Here is a 25295-nt window from a genome sequence, read left to right on the forward strand (position 1 = left end):
ACTAATAGAGGATTATACCCACTGTGCCAAGTACTAACAGCAGATTATACCCACTGTCTCCAGATGCAGGATTATACCCACTGTGCCAATCACTGATAGAGGATTATACCCACTGTGCCATGCACTAATAGAGATATATGCCCACTGTGTCAAGCACTAATAGAGGATTATACCCATTGAGCCAAGCAGTAATAGCAGAGGATTTTTACCCACTGTGCCAAACACTAATAGAGGATTTTATGCCCACTTTGCCAAGCACTAAAAGAGGATTATACCCATTGTGCCAAGAACTAACAGAAGATGATTTTACACACTGTGCCAAGCAAGGAGATAGCAGAAGAAATTTTTGAACCCCTCTCCATAATCTTTGAAAATTCTTGGAGAACAAGAGAAGTGCCAGAAGACTGGAGAAGAGCAAATGTTGTTCCTATCTTCAAAAAGGGGAAGAAGGTGGACCCAGGCAACTATAGGCCGGTGAGTCTGACTTCTATACCAGGAAAGATCTTTGAACAAATTATTAAACAACATGTATGTCAGTACCTGGATAAGAATGAAGTGATTAACCAGAGTCAGCATGGGTTTGTAACTAATAAGTCATGTCAGACTAACTTAATTTCCTTCTATGACGGTATCACTGATTGGGTGGATCAAGGAAATGCTGTAGATATAGTGTATCTTGACTTCAGCAAAGCATTTGACAAAGTCTCTCATACAATCCTTATTGAAAAAATGACTAAGTATGAAATGGACAAGGCAACTGGTAGGTGGATTCATAACTGGCTTAGTGATCGGACCCAAAGAGTGGTCGTAAATGGCTGCACATCCAGTTGGAAGAATGTCTCAAGTGGGGTACCACAGGGCTCTGTCCTGGGCCCTGTATTGTTCAACATCTTTATCAACGATTTAGATGAAGGAATTGAGGGTAAACTGATTAAATTTGCTGATGACACAAAGCTAGGAGGGATAGCTAATACTAGAGAAGAGAGAGAGAGGATTCAAAAAGATATAAATAAACTGGAGCAGTGGGCAGCAACTAACAGAATGGTTTTTAACAGGGAGAAATGCAAAGTACTACATCTGGGCAATAAAAACGAAAAAAGCATATATAGAATGGGAGGAATAGGGCTAAGTGACAGCACATGTGAAAAAGACTTGGGTATACTAATAGATCACAGACTGAATATGAGTCAACAGTGTGATGCAGCAGCAAAAAAGGCAAATGCAATTCTAGGATGTATTAACAGAAGCATACAGTCTAGATCACGTGAAGTCATTATTTCCCTCTACTCCTCTTTGGTCAGACCTCATCTGGAATATTGTGTCCAGTTTTGGGCACCACATTTCAAAAAAGACATCAACAAACTGGAGCAAATTCAGAAAAGAGCGACCAGAATGGTGACCGGTCTGCAAACCCTGTCTTATGAGGAAAGGTTGCAGGATTTGGGAATGTTTAGTTTGCAAAAGAGAAGACTGAGAGGAGACTTAATAGCTGTCTACAAATATCTAAAGGGCTGTCACATTGTAGAAGGATCAACTTTATTCTCATTTGCACAAGGAAAGACTAGAAGCAATGGGATGAAACTGAATGGGAGGAGACACAGATTAGATATTAGAAAAAACTTTTTGACAGTTAGAGTGATCAATGAGTAGAACAGGCTGCCACGAGAAGTGGTGAGTTCTCCTTCAATGGAAGTCTTCAAACAGAGGCTGGACAGACATCTGACTGGGATGATTTAGCGAATCCTGCTTTGAGCAGGGGGTTGGACCAGATGGCCCAGGAGGTCCCTTCCAACTCTACGATTCTATGATTCTATGATTCTAATACCAGAGGATTTTACCCACTGTGCAAAGTACTAATGGCAGATTATAACCACTGTCTCAAGCACTAATACCAGAGGATTTTACTCACTATTCCAAGCACTAATAGATGATTATACCCACTATGCTAAGAGCTAATAGAGCATTATATTCACTGTGCCAGGCACTAATAGGGGATTATACCCACTGTCTCAAGCCTTAATAGAAGATTATACCCACTGTGCCTAGCACTAATACCAGGGGATTATGCCCATTGTGCCAAGCACTAAAAGAGGATTATACCCACTGTGTCAAGTACTAATAGCAGATTATACCCACTGTCTCAAGTACTAATACAGGATTATACCCACTGTGCCAAACACTAATAGAGGATCTTACCCACTGTGCCAAGCACTAATAGAGGATTATACCCCCTGTGCCAAACTAACAGGAGAGGATTTTACCCACTGTGCCCATAATGCTTCAGGTAACCAAGCAAGGCTGGGATTATCGGCTCTGTGGTTGGATCGTCGCCCACACAGAGGATCCGGCCCGGTGATTGTACAGAGACTAATGTTGAGCATTCCGATACCGCAAGTATCGGGTATCGGCCGATATTCGCGGTATCGTAATTCCGATACTGAGTACCGATACTTTTAGCATATCGAATACCGGAATCGGAAGTTCCCATAATGCTATCAGCCCGCTCGCTTTGATTCAGCCAATGGGAATCCTCAGAAGTGTGGGCACATCCTGTTAGGCATGTAGGCATGTTAACTAATGGCATGGCTGTGATTGGCTGTTGAAATGGTGTCATGATGCACTATAAAAGCCGCCCCCATTCTGGGTTCACTCTGCTGTGAATTCAGTTAGGGACAGGCTGCTCTTCTGACTCTGAGGGACAGTTAGAAATAGCGATTTGCTATATTGTGCTTTACCCAGGCTACTTTTGCAATCACCTGAGCTTTCTTTTGCCTTGCAGCGCTGTTCACAGCTGTCTGCAAGGTCTGCAGCTCACGGTGTAGTGTGTTCTGCAGCCACCTCTGGTTGTAGGCCGCTCAGCGTGCGTCACTGCCTCATACTGTATATGTTTTTTTTTTTTTATTGCTGCTCATTTTTCCTGATTTCTCCTATTAGTGTGCATCCATCCGTATCCATATACATTGGTTGCAAACACTATAGGAGTAGACAGCGGAGCCTTTCTGCAGCCTGTCAGTGCTAGTGCCCAGTTCTCTGCACTGTTCACGGCTGTCTGTGAGGTCTCTGTGTGAGTGCAGCTCACGTTGTAGTGTGTTCTGCAGCCACCTCTGGTTGTAGTCCGCTCAGCGTGTGTCATTGCCTCATACATAGTCCTTTCTTTGTTTTATTGCAGCTCATTTTTCCTGATTTTTTTCTCCTATATTAGTGTGCTTCCATCCGTATCCATGTACATTGGTTGGTTGCAAACACTATATAGGAGTAGATAGAGGAGCCTTTGTGTTGGCTTGTGCCCTGCAGCCGCAGCCAGATTAGTATTAGCCTATTTTTTGGAGCCTCATCTATTGCATTGTAGGTTACCTTCCTGCATTGTAATAGCTCCAAAAAGTTAGAGATACTATCACTTTCAAATCTTTGGTCACATCCTTTTTGTTTTTTTAAAAAAAAAAAACACGTAAATAAAGTTCACCCAACACTCCACTTGACAGTTGTGTAGGCCACATTAGCTCCCATTAAAGTGTAGTCCACACACTTTATAAAATTAGTGTTTCTTATACCTGTAACCAGCTGTTCAGGAATAAGCACACTAAGCCCCCCCCTTTGTACTTTTCTGCCTGTCTTTATCAGTCTATCAAGATGAAGAAGGCAGGGAGTAAGGCACGTGGTCGTGGGCGTGGAGTTTCAGCAGGGAGAGGACGTGGGGATTCTGCAGGGAGAGGACGTAGGGATTCTGTGCCTGCTGTTGGCACCAGTGAGTCAGCATCCCCCAGTTTTAGCAGTCAACAGTCCTTTATGCGCAGCTTTGTAGGACCTCGCCGTGCCCCACTGCTGCGGGAGGAACAAATTGAAGCAGTTGTTGGATGGATGGCAACTAACGCATCGAATTCAATGACTTCCACATCCTCTCAGGGCCAGAGCACCGAAGAGCAACCATCTGTCTCTTCACCACCTGCCAAAGTGCCCAGGCAGTCAGAGAGCCCTGGACAGGAGCCATCTCAATCTTTACTTCTGTTCTCAGAATCTGTTGGCTTGGAAAGAGGGGGCCAGCCAAGCAGCATTCAAGAATGTGAAGAAGAGGGAGTATGCAGTGATGCGCAACTGCTTTGTCCCTCAGAATCTGAAGAGGCGGGTGGGCCAGTGCCTATGGTCAGCACACCTCTGTACGCCTCACATGATGAGACTCAGGTGCCACTTTCTGTTGCGTACGGTGCTGGCGAGACTACCCAGGAGAAGCAGGTGTTTGAAAAGGGGAGTGTAGATAATGAGGTCCTTGACCCATCATGGCGTGAGGAACAGGAAGGTGGTGGGAGCAGCTCTGAGGAAGAGATTCCCCGAACGGCCAAGACAGGAGGGCAGGGGCAGACTTGGTTGCCTGTAGCCTCCACTTCGGCACCCGTTAGGAGCATTCCTCTTCCAAAACCCAAAACGTGCACTCCCAGGAATTGCAGTGCGTGGTCCTTTTTTGACACAGTTGTAGATGACATTTGCTTTGTCAAATGCAAGCTGTGTCATCAGAAAGTCAAAAGAGGGAAAAGTGTCAGCAACCTCAATACCACAAAAATGTGGAAACATGTGCGGACCAAGCACGAGGTGGAGTTACACAGACACACTGAAGACGTAGGCCAACGTACAGCACCACCTACCACCTCTTCAGCTCGTGTTGGGGCCTCTTCCTCCAGCTCACACACAGCTGGTTCAGCTTCCTCACAGGATCGCCAAGGAAGAACCTCTGGCACTGTTGTCCGGAGACCCTGTGACATTCCATCCACAGCACCACGTTCCCTGTCATCCTCACACTCCCAGGCCACTCTACAGCCATCGGTCGCACAAGCATGGGAGAAAAGGTGGCCATACTCGGCAAACCATCCCCGAGCACAGGCTCTGAATGCTGGCATTGCCAAACTACTGGCCCTTGAAATGCTCTCATTCAGGCTAGTGGAGACTGACACCTTCCGGGACTTCATGGCATTGGCAGTCCCACAATACACCGTGCCCAGCCGCTTTTATTTCAGCAGGCGAGCCGTCCCTGCCCTGCAAAAGCATGTGGAGGCAAACATAAAACATGCGATACTAAACGCCGTCAGTAGCAAGGTCCACCTGACCACCGATGCGTGGACCAGTAGCCATGGACAGGGACGATACCTTTCCCTCACTGCCCATTGGGTCAATGTTGTGGAGCCAGGTACAGATCTGGAGAGTGGCGCTGTACGTATTTTGCCAACTCCACGGATTGCAGGACTCCAGTCTGTACACATTGACTCCTACTCCTACTCAAGTTCCTCTGAAACAGCAGAGCAGGAGCCTGTTACGACCGATATGAGAACAGCCGTGGCCAAACGTCAACAGGCCGTACTGAAATTAATCTCTTTGGGGAATCGAAGCCACACAGCGCAGGAGCTCTGGAATGCCATCAAGCAGGAGAGCGACGTGTGGTTTGTGCCAGCGAATCTCCAGCCAGACTTGGTAGTGTGTGACAATGGCCGAAATCTGGTGGCAGCTCTGGGCCTAGGCAACCTCACTCACATCCCATGTCTGGCACATGTGCTGAACTTGGTCGTGCAGAGCTTTCTGAGGGACTATCCGGATCTTGATGCACTGCTGCACTAGGTCCGCAAAGAGTGCAGTGCGCTCACTTGCGTCGTTCCAGCATGGCAAGATCGCGCCTTGCTGCTCTGCAGCGACGATTTGGCCTTCCGGAACATCGCATCATATGTGACCTACCCACCAGGTGGAATTCAACGTTACATATGTTGGAGCGGTTGTGTGAGCAGCAGGCAGCAGTCATGGAGTACCAGCTGCATCAGGCGCAAACAAGTCGCACTGTGCGCCGGTCACACTTCAGCACCACTGAGTGGGCCTCTATGAAGGACATCTGCTTCGTTTTGCGTGCCTTCGCTGACTCCACGCGGATGGCCAGTGCAGATGATGCACTAATCAGCATGACTGTCCCCCTTATCTGCATGCTTCAAAAAACACCGCAAGCACTAAGGGAGGAGGTTTTGGAAGAGGTGGAGGATGAGGAGTCCCAAATGCCATCTGCTTCTGGACAGTCTGCACTACGTGCTTCCTCACAAAGGCCTAGGCAGGGGACACAGTGTGAGGAGGATGAGGAGGAGTCGATGGAGGAGGAAGACATCTCTCCACAGGAGGGAGGTACACAAAGCTCTAGTCAGTATGTACAGCGAGGGTGGGGTGATGCAGAGCAGGCACAGATGACGACTCAAGCAGGGGACAGAGGTTCTTGGGCAGTTGGGAGTCTGCAGCACATGGTTGATTTCATGCTGCAATGCCTGAGAAATGACCGCCGCATCGCCCACATTCTCTACTCGGCTGATTATTGGGTGTACACCCTCCTAGATCCTCGCTACCGGGACAACTTACAAAGCCTCATAGCACCGTTGAACCGGGAGCGTAAAATGCGGGCGTACCAAGACACACTGGTGCAGGCCATCATGTTCTCCATTCCACCCGACAGCAGTGGTGCTAGTGCTTTACAAAGCAGCTCTGTGCGTCGAGGCAGTGGAGGAAGCTCTACACAGAGGGAGCAGAGGCAGCGCCTCAGCACAAGGCAAGACCAGTATGGCCCAAATGTGGCAAAGTTTTGAGTGCCCGCCACAAATGTCTACACCATCACAGACGGCTCCAGTCAGCAGGAGGCAACGTTTTCGTCAGATGGTGACAGACTGCATGTCTTGCCCTGTGAGTGTACTCCCAGACGGCTCTTCCCCCGTCAATTTTTGGGTCTCTAAGCTGGATACATGGCCAGAGCTTAGCCAGTATGCATTGGAGGTGCTGGCTTGCCCTGCTGCTAGAGTATTATCGAAACGCGTCTTTAGTGCAGCAGGTGGTGTACTAACAGATCGTCGCACGTGACTATCCTTCGATAACGTTGGCCGGCTTACTTTTCTGAAAATGAACAAGGCCTGGATCTCACCGGAATTTGCCAGTCCTCTTCCAGAATAAATAATTAGTTGGCAACAGTATCCGGGTCTCCTGTTGTGTTCATGTTTCTACCACCTGAACTGTAATCCCTGGGCTCCAACGCAGCCAGTTGTTGCTCAGAAGTGCCGTCTGCACAGAGAAAAACACTAGCTCCTGTGTTATTGGGGTTCAGTAACGCCAGCTGCTCCCCTGCTGTGTGTCCGGCAATATCTCCTGCTCTGTTGTGAGCTCATTATCTTGTTCGCCTGTGTCTCAGCGCCGACGTCTACGGCTTTACCTGCCGCTGCGCTGCACTAACCGCAGCTACTCTTGGTCACTGTCGCGACGCCACACGCAGGCCTCTGTGACATTAACTGAGCCGAGTCTCGGCATCACATTGTTCCTTGCGACTCTGTGCCAGAACAGAGCCGTCCTTAGCGTTCAGGTGACGTTAACCCGAGCGCAGCACCTCATTGATTAAGTGCATCTGCCATTGTTCAGCAGCGGTCTTCTCACCTACCGCACGGTGGACTCCGGGCGGCGAACGCACCTCCTGTTATTTTATATTTGGTGCGTTCCGCCGTCCTAACAATCAGATTTTACACTTGCTCCAAGTAGGCCTCAGCCTACTCCATGATTGACCCTGGGCTCCAACACTGCCAGTTGCTGCTCAGAAGTGCCATCTGCACAGAGAAAAACACTAGCTCCTGTGTTAGTGGGGTTCAATAACGCCAGCTGCTCCCCTGCTGTGTGTCCGGCAACATCTCCTGCTCTGTTGTGAGCTCATTTTCTCGTTCACCTTTGATGTCCGATGAACTCCCTCTGCTGGTGAAAGGAGGTAGTGAAACTGATTTGGATGGGAGAAACCTGTCACCTGAACAGGTGGATTGCGATTGGACATCCGGAATCTCTGAGTGGATATAAGGCAGCCGACACCCTGTAGGGTTGCTGGTGATTTCTCTGCTCTGAGCTCTGGCCTCCAGTTCAGTTCCTGTCTTCTAAAGCTAAGTTTTGCTCTGTTATCGTTCCATGAGATTTTGTCTGATTTGCTTAGTTTTTTGTTCTGACAGCCCCAGCTGGGGCTCTGCTGAATTTCCATTTTTGTCCCTGATCGGTTAAATCTCTTTTGCTCTGTCTTCAGAATATATCGGAGTGCTGATATAGGGATTTTGAAGTCTAGTGACTTCAGGGCCGTTTTTCCTATCAGACGTGTTGGGAAATTTTTGGTAGGGTTTTTGCAGATTGCAGCCAGCATCTTTTCTGTCCTTTCCTATCTAGTTAGTTGGACCCCATCGTTTGCTCTGTCTGTCTTTCTGTCTGTGTTAGTGTTTTCATCTGTTTTCACCGACAATACATGATGGGGGCTGTCTATTGCTTTGGGGTCTGCTCTGGGGCAGTTTAGATTTCCCTTTTCTTTCTTTAGGCTTATTTAGCTCTCTGGCTGTGACGAGGTGTCTAGGATCACCGTAGGAACCCCCCACGGCTACTGTTGTGTGAATAGGATCAGGGGTCTGCAATCCGTTAGCTACCAACCTCTCCGGTTTTATGGACTTGACTTGCATTTTTGTTTTTTCCTCCTCCGGTGATTCATTCATAACAGAATCACCAGCCATACCGCAGATTCTAGGGTACTCAATAGCAGAAAGGAATTGTAAAAAAAAAACAAAAAGTATCAGAATTTTTTTTTTTTCTTTTGTATATTTTTTCCTCTTTTTCTCTGGGGCCGTAGGAGGAATTTTTTCTTGATGGAGATTAAGCAATTGTCTGATTGTATGGAGCAGTTCGCTGCTGAAGTGCGGGGAATTTCCTCCAATCTCGCTCATTCACACGCTGCTGAACCAAAGATCCCTACTCCTGATGTGTTTTTTGGGGATCGGTCTAAATTTTTGAATTTTAAGAATAATTGTAAATTATTTCTTGCCTTGCAGCCTAACTCATCGGGGAGCTCCGCGCAGCAGGTTAAAATTGTCATCTCTTTGCTGCGCGGCGATCCCCAGGATTGGGCGTTTTCTTTGACACCTGATGATTCTATTCTAACTAATGTGGACGCATTTTTTCAAGCCTTGGGGTTGTTGTATGATGAACCTAATGCTATTGATCAAGCTGAAAAAGCCCTGTTGGCATTGAGCCAGGGTCAGGATTCTGCAGAGTTGTACTGTCAAAAATTCCGAAAGTTGCCGGTCCTTACTACCTGGAATGATAATGCATTGGCAGCTCTCTTTCAGAAGGGTTTGTCAGAAACCATAAAAGATACTATGGTGGGATTTCCTGTTCCCTCTGGTCTTGACGATTCTATGTCATTAGCCATTCAGGTGGATCGGCGTTTATGTGAACGTAAAATTACACGAGAAATGTTGCCACCTGTTGAACAAATGTCTGAACCTATGCAATGTGATAGAGTTTTGCCTGGGGCGCAGCGTCAGGAGTTCAGAAGGCGTAATAAGCTGTGTTTTTTCTGTGGAGACGCCTCTCATAATATTTCTGTCTGCCATAGACGAGAGAAACGCTTTGCACACACATTTTGTTATGGTCGGCGGAACGCAACAGATATAAAATAATAAGAGGTGCGTTCGCCGCCCGGGGTCCACCGTGCGGTAGTTGATAAGACCGCTGCTGGGCAATGGCAGATGCACCAGAAGGTGAAGTAGTGCGCACGGGTTAACGTCACCTGAACGCTAGGAGCGGCTCTGTTCAGACACAGAGTCGCTTGCCAGAAATATATACAAAGGTGCTGGCCCTGTTATCGTCACAGGAGTCAGCGTGTGGCGTCGCAGCCGCGAACACCAATAGCTGCTGTTAATGCAGCGCAGCGGCAACTATAGCCGCAAGCGTCGGCGCCGAGGACTGGGCACCGATGGACGCTAGTGTAGGCGAAGCAGCACTGTGGCGTAGCTTGCCTCTACCTGGTGCTGACATAAGAACACTCTCTGTCACCAATCGTATTATCCAAGGGAAGGGGTTTCATAATGAGTCAGCCACCAGTCCATGCATCCATCACCATTCACACACATAGCAAGATAAGTCTACACTAGCGCATCGTCGAGCCGCCCTGCGGGCTTTTTATAGCGATGCGCTTCCGGAACCTTCCATTAGCTTGGGAAGGACCAATCAGATCCGACGCAGGACCTGAGCATGTGACCCCTGCTCTCCAGTGAGAGGTCAAGTTGCGGGCATGCCCAGTAGCACGGCATGAGGACTTAGCCTCAGGAGCGGTTCCCTGCAAAGCAGGTTGCGCTGTTATTACTGCACCAGAGGTGGCAGCAACGTCCAGGCTGCCAGAGCGAGTCTGAGCAGTAAGCCTGGCTCGCTGTGTTTGCTGAGCAACACCCGGAGCGGTTGAAGAAGAATGGGAGACCGCAGCATGTCTGGCTCTGGATTCCTGCTGTGCAGTGCCAGGAATCCGACGCCCAACATTACCCCCCCCCCCCAGGGCCCCCTTCCCTCCGAGCCTCACCGCGCCCAAAAGCAGCGATCAGGAGCGGTGCATGAATGTTCTCCACCGGCTCCCAGGTCCGAGCCTCAGGACCTTGACCCTTCCAGTCCACCAAATAAAACTATTTGCCACGGACAAGCCTGCGCCCCACGATGGCATTAACCTCAAACCCGTCAGACGATAAGTCTGATGACCCGGTGGATGGTTCAGAAAACCGGACTATGTGAACTGGTTTGAGGAGGGACACATGAAACATGTCCGATATGGACAAATGTGGAGGAAGAGCCAGGCGGTAGACCACTGAGCTAAGTCGCTCGAGGACCTTGAACAGTCCAATGTAACGTGGTGCGAATTTGGGAGACTCGACCCGCAGTTTGATATTCCGGGTGGAGAGCCACACCATGTCACCAGGGGAGAAGCTTGGTGCGTGTCGGCGGACGCCCTCATCCTTTCTTTAGATGCCCGGATAGCATCCTGCGTGCGATCCCAAATGTCCCGGGCCTCCACTGCCCAGTCTGCCACCCTGGAGTCAGCGGAGGACACCGGCATTGGGACAGGGACGCGAGGGTGTTGACCATAATTTAGGAGAAAAGGCGTCTGACCAGTGGAATCGGCCACCGCATTGTTTAGGGCAAACTCAGCCCAAGGCAGCAAGGATGCCCAGTCATCCTGCCTGGCAGAGACAAAATGTCGTAGATAGGTGACCAAGGTCTGATTGGCCCTTTCGACAAAGCCATTCGTCTCGGGATGGTAGGCGGAAGACAGATTTAGCTCGATGCTGAGTAAGCTGCAGAGCTCCCTCCAAAACCGAGACGCAAACTGCGGACCTCGGTCACTTACGATTTTGTCCGGCATACCATGTAAACGGAATACATGCTTAATGAACAGGACGGCCAGACCTCGGGCGGAGGGTAGGCGTGCGAGTGGCACCAGATGTGCCATTTTGGAAAAATGGTCGGTAACCACCCAGATGACCGTACTGCCACTGGACTTGGGCAGGCCAACTATAAAGTCAATGCCCACCATTTCCCATGGTCTATCCGCTACTGGCAGGGGAAACAAGAGCCCCGCCGGCCTCTGTCTAGAGCAGTGGTCCCCAACCCTTTTTGCACCAGGGACCGGCTTGAACCAAGACCATTCTTCCATGGCCCGGCAGGGCGGGGATGGAGGTGTGACAGGGGCGGGGCTTTGGTCATAAGGGGGCGGGGCTATGGACGCGGTTGTAGTTTAGCCGTGCATATTTATCATTTAATTATAACATTTTTAATGTGACTCAACTCACCATAGGTTTTGAATGAGTGGGAGCACCTGGCTTGTTTCTGTTTCAGTGGGAGCACTGGGCTACTTCTACTGATGACCGTCACTGCTAATGATGATTGGAACCTACAAGGAAATGGAGCATTGAGCACTTAAGAACAATTGTACTGGAGTACTGTACATGCTGATTATTTTCTAATCATCAGAAAATGTATGTGTGGTCCCCCCCGTCCAGCTCTGTGTGGCTCCCCCTGTTGTATGCATGGCTCCCCTGTCCCATCCTGTATGCATGGCTCCCCTGTCCCATCCTGTATACATGGCTCTGCTCCCACTCTCCCATCCTGTATACATGGCTCCGCTCCCACTCTTCTATCCTGTATACATGGCTCCCCTGTCCCATCCTGTATGCATGGCTCCGCTCCCATTCTCCCTCCCCTGTGTATATGGCTCCGTTCCCAGTCTCCCTCGCTTGTATATATGGCTCTGCTCCCACTCTCCCTCCCCTGTGTATATGGCTCCGCTCTCATTCTCCCTCCCCTGTGTATATGGCTCCGCTCCCATTCTCCCTCCCCTGTGTATATGGCTCCGCTCCCATTCTCCCTCCTGTGTATATGGCTCCGCTCCCATTCTCCCTCCCCTGTATATATGGCTCCGCTCCCATTCTCCCTCCCCTGTGTATATGGCTCCGCTCCCATTCTCCCTCCCCTGTGTATATGGCTCCGCTCCCATTCTCCCTCCTGTGTATATGGCTCCGCTCCCATTCTCCCTCCCCTGTATATATGGCTCCGCTCCCAGTCTCCCTCCCCTGTGTATATGGCCCGCTCCCAGTCTCCCTCCCTTGCATATGGCTCCGCTCCCACCCTCCCTCCCTTGTATATATGGCTCCGCTCCCACTCTCCCTCCCCTGTGTATATGGCTCCGCTCCCAGTCTCCCTCCCCTGTGTATATGGCTCCGCTCCCAGTCTCCCTCCCCTGTGTATATGGCTCCACTCCCAGTCTCCCTCCCCTGTGTATATGGCTCCGCTCCCAGTCTCCCTCCCCTGTGTATATGGCTCCGCTCCCATTCTCCCTCCCCTGTGTATATGGCTCCGCTCCCACTCTCCCTCCCCTGTGTATATGGCTCCGCTCCCACTCTCCCTCCCCTGTGTATATGGCTCCGCTCCCACTCTCCCTCCCCTGTGTATATGGCTCCGCTCCCACTCTCTCTCCCTTATATTTATGGCTCCGCTTGGCTCCCCCATCCTCCCCATCATACTTACCCTCACGTCGCTGAACTTCCTTCCCGTCGCTGCACGTCCCTGCATCTCGCGACGCTTCAGCTTCTTCCTGTGCGGAGCGGTCACGTGCTACCGCTCATTAAGGTCCATGAATATGGACGCCACGCCTATGGGAGATGAGTGGCGTCCATATTCATGACCTTAAATGAGCGGTAGCACGTGACCGCTCAGCGCTGGATGAAGCCGCCGCTGGATGAAGCCGCCGCGGGATGCAGGGTGAGTATCAGCTGCTGCACCGCCCCCCGGCTCCCCTTGTGTCCGCGGACCGGCAAGGGCACTGCAACGGCCCGGTGCTGGGCCGCGGACCGGCGGTTGGGGACCCCTGGTCTAAAGGGCCTGTTCCGGGCACACGAGACACATGCTTTCACGTATGCCTTGACGTCTCGAGCCATATGCGGCCATCAATATGACCTTGCCAGGAGTTCGGTGGTCCGTTTATTACCAAAATGGCCACCTAGCCTGGAGGCATGTGCCCAGGCAAGAACCTCTGGCCGTAGCCGAGGGGGCACTAAGGTCTTGCCTGGCGGTACCGACTCGAGATCGATAGGAGCCACGGTCGTAAAACTCTCTGGAGGGAGAATTAACCGAGGCTACGCTTCTCCCTCCTCCGCTGAGACCACCGAGCGTGAGAGGGCATCTGCTCGGACGTTCTTCTCCCCGGAGAGGTAGTGTAGGGTAAAGCGGAAGCGAGAAAAGAAGAGCGACCACCTGGCCTGACGGGAATTCAGGCGTTGGGCCGTCTGAAGATAGACCAGGTTTTTATGGTCCGTGAAGACCTGAAAGGGGAACCGGGCTCCCTCCAGGAGATGTCTCCACTCGGAAAAAGCCAATTTCATGGCCAGCAGCTCCCTGTCGCCGATGGAGTAATTTTGCTCCGCCGGTGAGAAGGTCTTAGAAGAAGCAGGGATGCTTCCGACCTTGAACATCCTTTTGGTAAAGGACTGCTCCTGCACAGACGGAAGAAGCGTCTACCTCAAGGATAAACGGCTTATCCACATCGGGACGGTGTAAAATGGGAGCGCCTGCAAAGTGGGACTTTACGGAGGAAAAGGCCTTAGAAACCTGTTCGGTCCACGCCTTAGGATTAGCTCCTTTTTTCGTGAGAGCAACCAAAGGAGCTACCAGGGTGGAAAAGTGGGGTATAAACTGGCGATAATAGTTAACGAACCCTAAAAAGCGCTACACCGCTTTAAGAGAATGGGGTTCCTGCCAGTCCATAACCGCTTGCAGTTTGGCCAGATCCATAGTCAACCCCTGGGCCGAGATGACGTAGCCCAGAAATGGCAAGGACTCCTGCTCGAACTGACACTTCTCCAGCTTGGCGAACAGGAAATTTGCCCGTAGGCGGTCAAATACCCTGCAGACATCTTTCCGGTGGGTGGGCAAATATGGCGAAAAGATGAGGATGTCATCCAGATAGACTACCACCGAGGTAGAAAGCATGTCACGGAAGACGTCGTTGACGAAATCCTGGAAGACAGTGGGAGCATTACAAAGGCCAAAGGGCATGACCAGATATTCATAATGGCCATCCCGAGTATTAAAAGCTGTCTTGCACTCGTCTCCCTCACGAATACGGATCAGGTTGTATGCCCCTCGTAGATCTAGCTTAGTAAAGAGTCGCGCCCCACGCAACCTGTCGAACAACTCGGAGATCAACGGGAGAGGGTACTTATTCTTTACCGTGATGGCATTGAGACCCCGGTAGTCGATGCAAGGGCGTAACTCTCTGCTCTTCTTCTGAACGAAGAAGCCTGCCCCGGCCGGTGACACCGACTTCCTGATAAAGCCCCGTGCCAGGTTCTCCCTGATGTATTGGGACATTGCCTCCGTCTCCGGGAGAGATAATGGGTAAACACAACCTCGAGGAGGTTCTGTGCCTGGCAGGAGGTCAATCGGGCAGTCATAGGGACGGTGCGGTGGGAGTGTCTCCGCGGACTTCTTAGAGAAGACGTCCGCATATTGATGGTAAGGTTCAGGGAGCGTGGAGAGGTTTGTAGGCAGCTCCGTAGACGCTCCCTGAAGACTGTCCCTGAGACACCTACCCTCGCAGTCCTTGCTCCAGCCCAATATTCTCCCCGAAGCCCAATCAATGTGAGGGGAGTGACATCGAAGCCAGGGAACCCCAAGGAGTACCTGATCGATGCCATGAGGCATAATAAGCAAGGACAGGGTCTCCGGATGTGAGGGGGACATGGCGAGACCGAGTGGGACCGTCTGATGGGTCACTCGAGACGGCAATGGTGCCCCATCCACCACCCTGATGGTCAGAGGTTGTGGGAGTAATACCAGAGGGATAGTGTGACTCTGGGCAAAACTCGAGGACATAAAGTTCCCCTCGGCCCCGGAATCCAGAGTGACCTCTGCCTCCCAGGTGGAGGAAACATTATCTAGGGTACCCCGGAATACCGGCTTAGGCGAAAAGGACTCCATCTGGGACTGGCCACCACCTACAACCATGGAACGGGGTCGTCCCTTCGGCCGCTGAGGACATGTGCCAGCCGTGTGGCCAAAGTGTTGGCAGTGGTAACAGCGCACGGAGCCCCGCACCTGACGTGGCTTAGTACCGGTGCGAGATACCTCCAAGGGCTCGGTGGAGGGAGACTCCTGTGCGAAATGGCTCAGCGGTTCGGTAAAGGTGGGAGCCAGGTTAATTTTACGCCGGGATTGAGTCCTCTCCAACCCGCGCTCCTTGAACCGGAGATCAATACGGGTGGAGACGGTGATCAATTCCTCCAGAGTTGTGGGAATATCTCGGGTAGCTAGAGCATCCTTGACGTGCTCAGCTAGGCTTCTCCAGAACACTGGGACTAATACTTTGTCCGGCCACTCCAGTTCGGAAGCCAATGTCCGAAACCGGACAGCATAATGGCTAACCGAGAGTGACCCTTGCGTTAAGGACAACAGGTCGAGAGCCGTATCGTGCGTGACCTGTGGTCCTAAGAAGACCTGCTTCAGAGCCGCGAGGAACTGAGCAGGCCCCTGAACCAGAGGATCATCACGTTCCCACAATGGCGTGGCCCACTGCAATGCCCGGCCAGACAATAAGGAGACAATGAAGCCCACCTTAGCCCGCTCTGTAGGAAACCGTGCAGCCAGCAACTCCAGGTGAATGGAGCACTGACTGACGAATCCCCTACAGGTGGCGCTTTCACCCGAAAACTTATCGGGGAGCGGGAGGGAAGAGATTGTCGGCGAGGGCAAGAGTGTGGGTACACGTGAGACGGCCTCAGCGACCGTCTGGGCGGCAGCTAGAGCAGCATTCGCAGCTGAGTTGGTGCTCTCGATAGCCGCCAACCTGCTCTCCAGCTGCCGAATGTAGCGCTGCAGCTGCTGCACGTCTGCCATTGTCAGCCAGACCCTGGCGCTAGTGTAATGTTATGGTCGGCGGAACGCACCAGATATAAAATAATAAGAGGTGCGTTCGCCGCCCGGGGTCCACCATGCGGTAGTTGGTAGGACCGCTGCTGGGCAATGGCAGATGCACCAGAAGGTGAAGTAGTGCGCACGGGTTAATGTCACCCGAACGCTAGGAGCGGCTCTGTTCAGACACAGAGTCGCTTGCCAGAAATAAATACAAAGGTGCTGGCCCTGTTATCGTCACAGGAGTCAGCGTGTGGCGTCGCAGCCGCGAACACCAATAGCTGCTGTTAATGCAGCGCAGCGGCAACTATAGCCGCAAGAGTCGGCGCCGAGGACCGGGCACCGACGGACGCTAGTGTAGGCGAAGCAGCACTGTGGCGTAGCTTGCCTCTACCTGGTGCTGACCTAAGAACACTCTCTGTCACCAATCGTATTATCCGAGGGAAGGGGTTTCATAATGAGTCAGCCAACAGTCCATGCATCCGTCACCATTCACACACATAGCAAGATAAGTCTACACTAGCGCATCGCCGAGCCGCCCTGCGGGCTTTTTATAGCGATGCACTTCCGGAACCTTCCATTAGCTTGGGAAGGACCAATCAGATCCGACGCAGGACCTGAGCATGTGACCCCTGCTCTCCAGTGAGAGGTCAAGTTGCGGGCATGCCCAGTAGCACGGCATGAGGACTTAGCCTCAGGAGCGGTTCCCTGCAAAGCAGGTTGCGCTGCCATTGCTGCACCAGAGGTGGCAGCAACATCCAGGCTGCCAGAGCGAGTCTGAGCAGCAGGCCTGGCTCGCCGTGTTTGCTGAGCAACACCCGGAGCGGTTGAGGAAGAATGGGAGACCGCAGGATGTCTGGCTCTGGATTCCTGCTGTGCAGTGCCAGGAATCCGACGCTTAACACATTTGCTGTGGATGGTGTACAACTTAAATTTCTTCTGGCAATTACTCTGATCTGCTCCCTGTCCACATTTTCCGCTAAGGCTTTTGTGGATTCAGGAGCGGCTCTGGACCTGATGGACTTGGATTTTGCTAAACGTTGTGGGTTTCCTATGACACCTCTGCGGACGCCTATCCCTTTGAGGGGGATTGATGCTACTCTTTTGGCGAAGAATAAACCTCAGTTTTGGACCCAGGTGGTAATGCGGGTCGCCCCAGACCATCAAGAAAATTGCAGATTTTTGGTGTTGCATAATTTGCATGATACCATTGTTCTGGGATTTCCCTGGTTGCAAATCCATAATCCAGTTTTGGATTGGAAATCTGTGTCTGTGGTGAGTTGGGGTTGTCGGTGTGCTCTTGGTGACGCTCCTGTTTTCTCCACCTCTCCCCAGTTGCATGATGTTCCTGACTATTTGGCTGATTATTATGATGTATTTAGTGAGAATGAGTCTGCGTCTTTGCCTCCTCATAGGAGTTATGACTGTGCAATTGAGCTGAGCCCTGGGTGTAAATTTCCCAAGGGTCGACTTTTCATTTTATCCGTACCAGAGCACGAGGCTATGCGATCTTATATTAAGGAGTCGTTGGGGAAGGGTCATATTAGACCATCCTCTTCACCCTTGGGTGCTGGATTTTTTTCGTGGCCAAGAAAGATGGTTCATTAAGGCCTTGTATTGATTATCGTGTCCTCAACAAAATTACTATTAAATATCAGTATCCGTTACCCCTGATTTCTGATCTATTCTCCAGAGTTAGAGGTGCTTGCTGGTTTACCAAGCTTGACCTCAGGGGGGCGTATAATCTTATTCGCATTAAGCAGGGGGATGAATGGAAGACGGCGTTTAATACTCCGGAAGGACATTTTGAGTACCTGGTGATGCCTTTTGGGCTCATTAATGCCCCTTCTGTCTTCCAGTGCTTCATGAACGATATATTCCGAGACTTTGTGGATAAATTTTTGATCATCTATCTGGATGATATTTTGATCTTTTCCAGGGATTGGGATTCTCATGTGGAACATGTTCAGACTATGTTCCAGATTTTGAGGGAGAATTCCCTGTATGTTAAGGGATCGAAATGCCTTTTTGGTGTACAGAGGATTTCATTTTTGGGATTTATTTTGTCTCTGTCAACTATTGAAATGGACCCAGCCAAGGTACAGGCCATTTATTATTGGGTTCAGCCCACTTCTTTGAAGGCCCTCCAGAAGTTTTTGGGTTTTGCTAATTTTTATCTTAAATTCATAGCTAATTTTTCTGGTATTGCCAAACCATTGACTGATTTGACTAAGAAGGGCGCTGATGTGCTGAATTGGTCTCCAGAGGCTGTTTCTGTTAGGCGTCGGATTTCCGGCGCTGCACAGCGGGAATCCCGAGCCTTGCCTCCGAGGGTCTCCCATTCCTCCCCAGCCGCAGAGGAGCTTGCTCAGCAAACTCGTCGGTCCCGGCGCCCTGTCCAGACCAGCTCCGTGGGTTTGCTTGCTGCTGCCACCCCTGGTTCAGCTTTGGTAATGCATGCTGCTCAGCAGCAAGATCCTCCAGGGACTAAGTCCTCATGTCGGGCCACTGAGCATGCCTGTGGAGTGATCTCCCATTGGAGATCAAAGGTCATGTGCTCAGGTCCTGCTCGTTTTCGGATTGGCCCATCCGAGAAGCAAGGAGGATCACGGACGCCTGCGGCTATAAAAGGTTCGCATGGCCGCTCGGCCATGCGCTAAGATAGACTCAAATAGTTTGGTGTGTATGATGATGGATGCATGTATCTGGTGTCTGACTCATTATGAAACCCCTACCCTTTGATACGTCTGTTGTTAGGGTTTAGAGTCTGAGTCAGCGCCTGCTAGTGGCTAGCCTGTAGGCCACAGTGCATACCGGCCGTCTGCACACTTGCACACGCCATTTATTTGATCCCTGTTGGTATCGCAGTTGCGGTGCCGGGCGCTAGCGGTCTAGAGGGACTTCAGTCCTGCTGTGTAAGGGCTGAGTCCTGTGACGTTACGCTAGCACTTACTCTGCCGAGCTCTGTGAGCGAAAACAGGCTACGGCATCTATTATTTGCGGTGGTGCGGCTCTAAGTCATAAGAGTTCGCCTCGGTACACCTTGGGTGAGGTTAACCCCGTGTGTGCCGTTATTGCACCAGCAGTTAACACCTCTGCACGGTGGACCTCGGGCTGCGAACGCACCTAAACACCATCTTATTATTTGGTGTGTTCCGCCAGCCCTTAACAGTTTCTTCCTTTCAGGAGCTGAAGCAGAGGTTCACTTCTGCTCCGGTTTTACGGAAACCTGATGTCTCACTCCCGTTTCAGGTAGAGGTGGACGCTTCTGAGATTGGTGCAGGAGCTGTGTTGTCCCAAAAAGATCCGGTAACATCTAAAATGTGCTTTCTTTTCCCGAAAGTTCTCCCCATCTGAACGCAACTATGATGTGGGGAATCGGGAACTGTTAGCCATGAAATGGGCATTTGAGGAGTGGAGACATTGGTTGGAGGGAGCTAGACATCAAGTCGTGGTCCTCACTGACCACAAGAATTTGTTTTTCCTTGAGTCGGCCAAACGCTTGAATCCTAGACAGGCTAGATGGGCCTTGTTTTTCACACGTTTTGATTTTGTGGTCTCTTTTCTTCCGGGCACTAAGAATGTCAAGGCAGACGCCCTCTCTAGGAGTTTCTTTGCTGATTCTCCTATTGTGACCAAGCCTGTTACCATCTTAGGCGAGGGGGTAGTTCTTTCTGCCATCTCGCCCGATTTGAGACGTGCTCTGGAAGAGTTTCAGGAGGACAAACCTGAGGGTTGTCCCATTGGAAAATTGTATGTTTCTGACCAGTGCAGGAAGAGAGTGATGTCTGAAGTTCAATGCTCCGCATGGGCTGGTCATCCAGGTATTTTTGGTACTAGAGATTTGGTGAGTCGGTCATTTTGGAGGCCCACCTTATCTCGTGATGTCAGGAATTTTGTGCAGTCCTGTGGGACTTGCTCCCGGTCTAAACCTTGTTCTCGCTCTAGTGGGTTGTTGATGCCTTTGCCGATGCCCAGGAGGCCATGGACCCATATTTCAATGGATTTTATCTCGGATATGCCTGTCTGTCAGAGAATGACTGTTATTTGGGTGATTTGTGATAGATTCTCTAAGATGGTCCATCTTGTACCACTCCCTAAGTTGCCATCTTCCTCAGAGTTGGTGCCCTTTTTTTTGCAACAGGTGGTTCGCTTGCATGGGATTCCTGAGAACATTGTATCTGACAGGAGTTCAGTTTGTCTCTAGATTTTGGAGGACTTTTTGTTCCAAGCTGGGAATTCAGTTGTCCTTCTCCTCTGCGTTTCACCTTCAGACCAATGGGTAGACGGAGAGAACAAACCAGACTTTGGAGTCGTATTTGAGATGTTTTATATCTGCCGATCAGGATGATTGGGTCTCATTTTTGCCCTTGGCCGAATTTGCTTTAAATAATAGAGCTAGTTCTGCCACTTTGATGTCACTTTTTTTTTTGTAACTTTGGGTTTCATCCTCGATTCTCTTCAGGGCAGGTGGAGCCTTCTGCCTGCCCAGGTGATGACACTGTGGTGGAGAGAATGCACCAGATCTGGGACCAAGTGGTGGATAAGTTGTCTCTCTCCCAGGAAAAGGCCCAGCGGTTTTCCAACCGGCATAGGACCATTGGTCCCCGGTTTAAGGTGGGTGATATGGTTTGGTTGTCATCAAAGAATATCTCTATGAAGGTGGCTTCTCCAGTTTAAACCTAGATAACCCGATATGAGCACAGCCGTGGCCAAACGTCAACAGGCCGTACTCAAACTAATTTCTTTATAATAATTTGTAATAATTTACTAATAGAGGATTATACCCACTGTGACGAACAATAATAGAGGATTATACCCATTGTGCCAAGCACTAATAGCAGAGGATTTTTACCCACTGTGCCAGGCACTAATAGAGGATTATATTCACTGTGCGTCGCGGTCATTGGCGGTCTGTGAGAAGCGCGATCTTCCTGTCGGACTCACCACAGATCCATCAGGACGTGTCGCCCTTCCTGGGACTGTCAGGACAGAGCTCGTCAGTAGCCGCAGTGTTTTATGGTGAAGCGGCTTCTCACTGATGCTGGGGACAGCTCGGCGCCTCCTCCGCTCCCGGGAGAAAGTTTCCCGTCACCTCCTGTATTCTCTGCACACTCTGCGGCCCATACAGACACTGCGGCAAGAGCTGCTGCGGTATCATCAGGAGCAGACTGCAGTCTCTGGTGCCCGCAGCACAAGAGCCAAGATCGTGGGTACAGAGCTCTCTATACCACCCCCGGCGCAGACACCAGTGGGGACCACCGGCCGAGATCAGCTCTGATGAGAAAATGTGAGGGATCTTAGAAGAGCCTGGATCCTACAGAATGATCTCTATATACCGCCCGGTGCAGACCCCAGTGTGACCCATCCTCCGAGATGAGCGGCGTCAGCTCTGGTGGTGAAGGGGTGGGTGGCTCTTAGAAGAGCCTTTGGTTGTGTAAATGGGATCGGCGGTAGCGCTCACTTGCTCTTGCCGGACTTGCTGCTCTCGGTCTTCTTGGGCAGCAGCACGGCCTGGATGTTGGGCAGGACGCCCCCCTGGGCGATGGTCACCCCACCCAGCAGCCTGTTCAGCTCCTCGTCATTGCGCACCGCCAGCTGCAGGTGTCGGGGGATGATGCGGGTCTTCTTGTTGTCCCGGGCGGCATTACCGGCCAATTCCAGAATCTCAGCGGTCAGATACTCCAGCACAGCGGCCAGATAGACCGGAGCGCCGGCGCCCACCCTCTCGGCGTAGTTACCCTTGCGAAGAAGCCTGTGCACACGGCCGACCGGGAACTGCAGTCCTGCCCGGGATGAGCGGGTCTTGGCTTTAGCGCGGACCTTCCCTCCTTGTTTGCCGCGTCCAGACATGGTGGTGACCGCTGATAACAAGCAGAAACCGAGAAGAATCTGGGTGATATGAGGCAATAGCTGCGCGGCTGTCGCTTTTATCATCATCTGCCCCGCCCTCCTCTCCTGTCATTGGATGGATCTTAAGTTACCAATGTAAATCAGACTTGTGGAGCCACCAATGAGCTACAGTGGGCGGAGCGACTGACGGGTCCGTTGGTCACATGACTTTGTCACCCAATAGCACGGCAGTCTGACAGCAGAGCTCATTTGCATGGCCGGGCTATAAATGCCTCTGGGAGGAGCAGATCGTTATTCTTCTCTCTTGTGCTGAGACGTTTCTCTGTCCCATCATGCCTGATCCCGCCAAGTCTGCTCCAGCTCCCAAGAAGGGCTCCAAGAAAGCCGTGACCAAGACTCAGAAGAAGGACGGCAAGAAGCGGAGGAAGAGCAGGAAGGAAAGCTACGCCATCTACGTGTACAAGGTGCTGAAGCAGGTCCACCCCGACACCGGCATCTCCTCCAAGGCCATGGGCATCATGAACTCCTTCGTCAATGACATCTTCGAGCGCATCGCAGGGGAAGCCTCCCGCCTGGCTCACTACAACAAGCGCTCCACCATCACCTCCCGGGAGATCCAGACCGCTGTGCGCCTGCTGCTGCCCGGAGAGCTGGCCAAGCACGCCGTGTCCGAGGGCACCAAGGCCGTCACCAAGTACACCAGCGCCAAGTGAGATCTGCTCCGCCATCACCCCAAAGGCTCTTCTAAGAGCCGCCCACCCACTCACTATAGAGCTGCTCCTCCGTGTAGGGCCGTGTCCTCCTCACAGCTGCTCCTGTGTCCTCTCCTTCCTGAGGTGTCCGGCACCGCCCGGGTCTCTGGTGACAGGATGAATAGATGCTGAGGGCGATGGGCAGAGATTCGGGGCTGGTTTCTGATCTCATTTCTGAGGTTGCTTTGTGTTCCGTGAATGACAATTGTGACTCCATAATAATCCGACGCCATTAGCCTAAAGCAGAGGGCGATGAGATCAGTGGGGAAGCGCCGAGCGCTGCGGTCACATCTGCCGGAGACAGGGAGAGATTCGCGGCTGCGATCAGTCAGGGACACAGTGTCGGCGCCTCCAACAGAGACCAGGAGGAGGTCGCTGCTCTCTATGGAGCTGCCCCGGGCTCAGTGGGTCCCTGTGATCTCGGGACTCGATGTCGCAGCCCGGGCGGCTCTCTTCCTCCGGACACACTGCGGTCTCCTCTCTCGGTGCTGCCCCTGTCTTCAGCCCCTGGAGCTCGCACCGCTGTTTGCACTTTCCGATCTATTCTGGGGTTGAGCCTTGTAACAGGGTGTATGGGCGCTATATCCGGACACAGACCCCTCTGTGCACAGTACAGAGCTCGGAGTGCTGCTGTGAGATGAAGGGAAGGTAACGGCGGCGGCCGATCAGGGGAGCGATCAGCAGCTCCGGGGAGCAGGACTCTGAGCTCTGCGGGTGCAGCTGCCCCAGACCGGACGGCTCACGTCACAGCGATCTCCGCTACTAAGCAGAGGGGCCGGGAATAATCCGAAGGACAGGAAAGGGATTGAGCGGGGAATTCAAAACCATCAACGGGTCTGTGATCAGCCAATGAGAAGTCCGCAGGCGCGACCAATCCCAGAGCCAGGTATTGAATCCTCTGGTTAACTCCTTAGTGACTGTGAGCTGCTCATTTCCCCCTTCTGTATATGAGGCTGCATGGAAGCAGGAACAGAACCGCTGGATCTACCGATAACGGAACCGGCCAGAATAACGGCCCTCAGACAACTGTGGACAAAGCAGCCCAGATATTACCGAACCAGGAGGAAGGAGCTCATCTGTGGGAGGATTTGGTGGCTCTGAGAAGAGCCTTTGTGTTGTGGTTGGTGCTCGGGAAGATCTAAGCTCTCTCCCCCCGGATCCTGCGGGCCAGCTGGATGTCTTTGGGCATGATTGTTACCCTCTTGGCGTGGATGGCGCACAGGTTAGTGTCCTCGAACAGCCCCACCAGATAAGCCTCGCTGGCCTCCTGCAGGGCCATCACCGCCGAGCTCTGGAAGCGCAGATCGGTCTTGAAGTCCTGGGCGATCTCCCTCACCAGGCGCTGGAAGGGAAGCTTACGGATCAGCAGCTCGGTGGACTTCTGGTAGCGGCGGATCTCACGGAGAGCGACTGTTCCTGGGCGGTAACGATGCGGCTTCTTCACTCCGCCAGTTGCAGGAGCGCTCTTCCTGGCTGCCTTAGTGGCCAGCTGCTTGCGGGGAGCTTTCCCTCCGGTGGATTTACGGGCGGTCTGCTTGGTTCTGGCCATAGCTCTGAAAAGATGTACACAGATGTGATGTGAGGAGCGGCGGGAGCAGGGTATTTATCCCCTAGTGCGCGTCCTCATTGGTCTATAGGAAACACGCCCCCTGCACGCCATTGGTGCTTACATTAAATAGAAGCCAATAAAAACCTGATATGTTTGATCAATTATCGTGAAGCAAACCGCGGCCTCCCGCCCTGTAACCCCGCCTCCTCCATGATGCGGCTCTCAGCAGATCGCGCTCATCTCCCGCTGTACAGAATAGAGAAATCCGGTGACGTCATCTCCAGCGCAGGAGGAGACCTGGAGCAGCCGCCACCGCACTGCCATGACCCCGTGTACACAGCGCTGTACAGTGCAGCTCCCCATTATCACCAGATCACACCCATCCTGACACTGCGCCCGGATTATCAGCAGCTCATAAACTGCAGAGGAGGCACTGATCATACAGCTCTGCAGGGAGGAGGTGGCACTGATCATACAGCTCTGCAGGGAGGTGGTGGCACTGATCATACAGCTATGCAGGGAGGAGGTGGCACTGATCATACAGCTCTGCAGGGAGGAGGTGGTGGCACTGATCATACAGCTCTGCAGGGAGTAGGTGGCACTGATCATACAGCTCGGCAGGGAGGAGGTGATGGCATTGGTCATACAGCTCTGCAGGGAGTAGGTGGTGGCACTGATCATACAGCTCGGCAGAGAGGAGTTGGTGGCGCTGATCACACAGCTCTGCAGGGAGGAGGTGTCACTGATCATACAGCTCTGCAGGGAGTAGGTGGCACTGATCATACAGCTCGGCAGGGAGGAGGTGATGGCATTGGTCATACAGCTCTGCAGGGAGGAGGTGGTGGCACTGATCATACAGCTCTGCAGGGAGGAGGTGGTGGCACTGATCATACAGC

General features: G+C 51.9%; 3 protein-coding genes across 3 annotated transcripts; 1 reads left to right on the top strand and 2 right to left on the bottom strand.

The window, feature by feature from the left end:
- Positions 1-21652: 21652 nt before the first annotated feature.
- LOC141047954 (histone H2A type 1-like) lies at positions 21653-22142 on the bottom strand. The gene has a single exon (XM_073543330.1). It carries the CDS (start codon positions 22096-22098, stop codon positions 21706-21708), a length of 393 nt encoding a protein of 130 aa, XP_073399431.1. The 5' UTR covers positions 22099-22142; the 3' UTR covers positions 21653-21705.
- Positions 22143-22381: 239 nt separating this feature from the next.
- On the top strand, positions 22382-22854 carry LOC141047929 (histone H2B 1.1). Its single transcript, XM_073543260.1, has one exon. It carries the CDS (start codon positions 22431-22433, stop codon positions 22809-22811), a length of 381 nt encoding a protein of 126 aa, XP_073399361.1. The 5' UTR covers positions 22382-22430; the 3' UTR covers positions 22812-22854.
- Positions 22855-23937: 1083 nt separating this feature from the next.
- LOC141047930 (histone H3) lies at positions 23938-24429 on the bottom strand. The gene has a single exon (XM_073543261.1). The coding sequence runs from the start codon at positions 24397-24399 to the stop codon at positions 23989-23991; it is 411 nt and encodes a 136-aa protein (XP_073399362.1). The 5' UTR covers positions 24400-24429; the 3' UTR covers positions 23938-23988.
- Between the last annotated feature and the right edge of the window lie 866 nt (positions 24430-25295).

Source organism: Dendrobates tinctorius, unplaced genomic scaffold (assembly GCF_039654945.1).
Source record: "Dendrobates tinctorius isolate UK_male_01 unplaced genomic scaffold, ASM3965494v1 ptg000130l, whole genome shotgun sequence".
Taxonomy (NCBI): domain Eukaryota; kingdom Metazoa; phylum Chordata; class Amphibia; order Anura; family Dendrobatidae; genus Dendrobates; species Dendrobates tinctorius.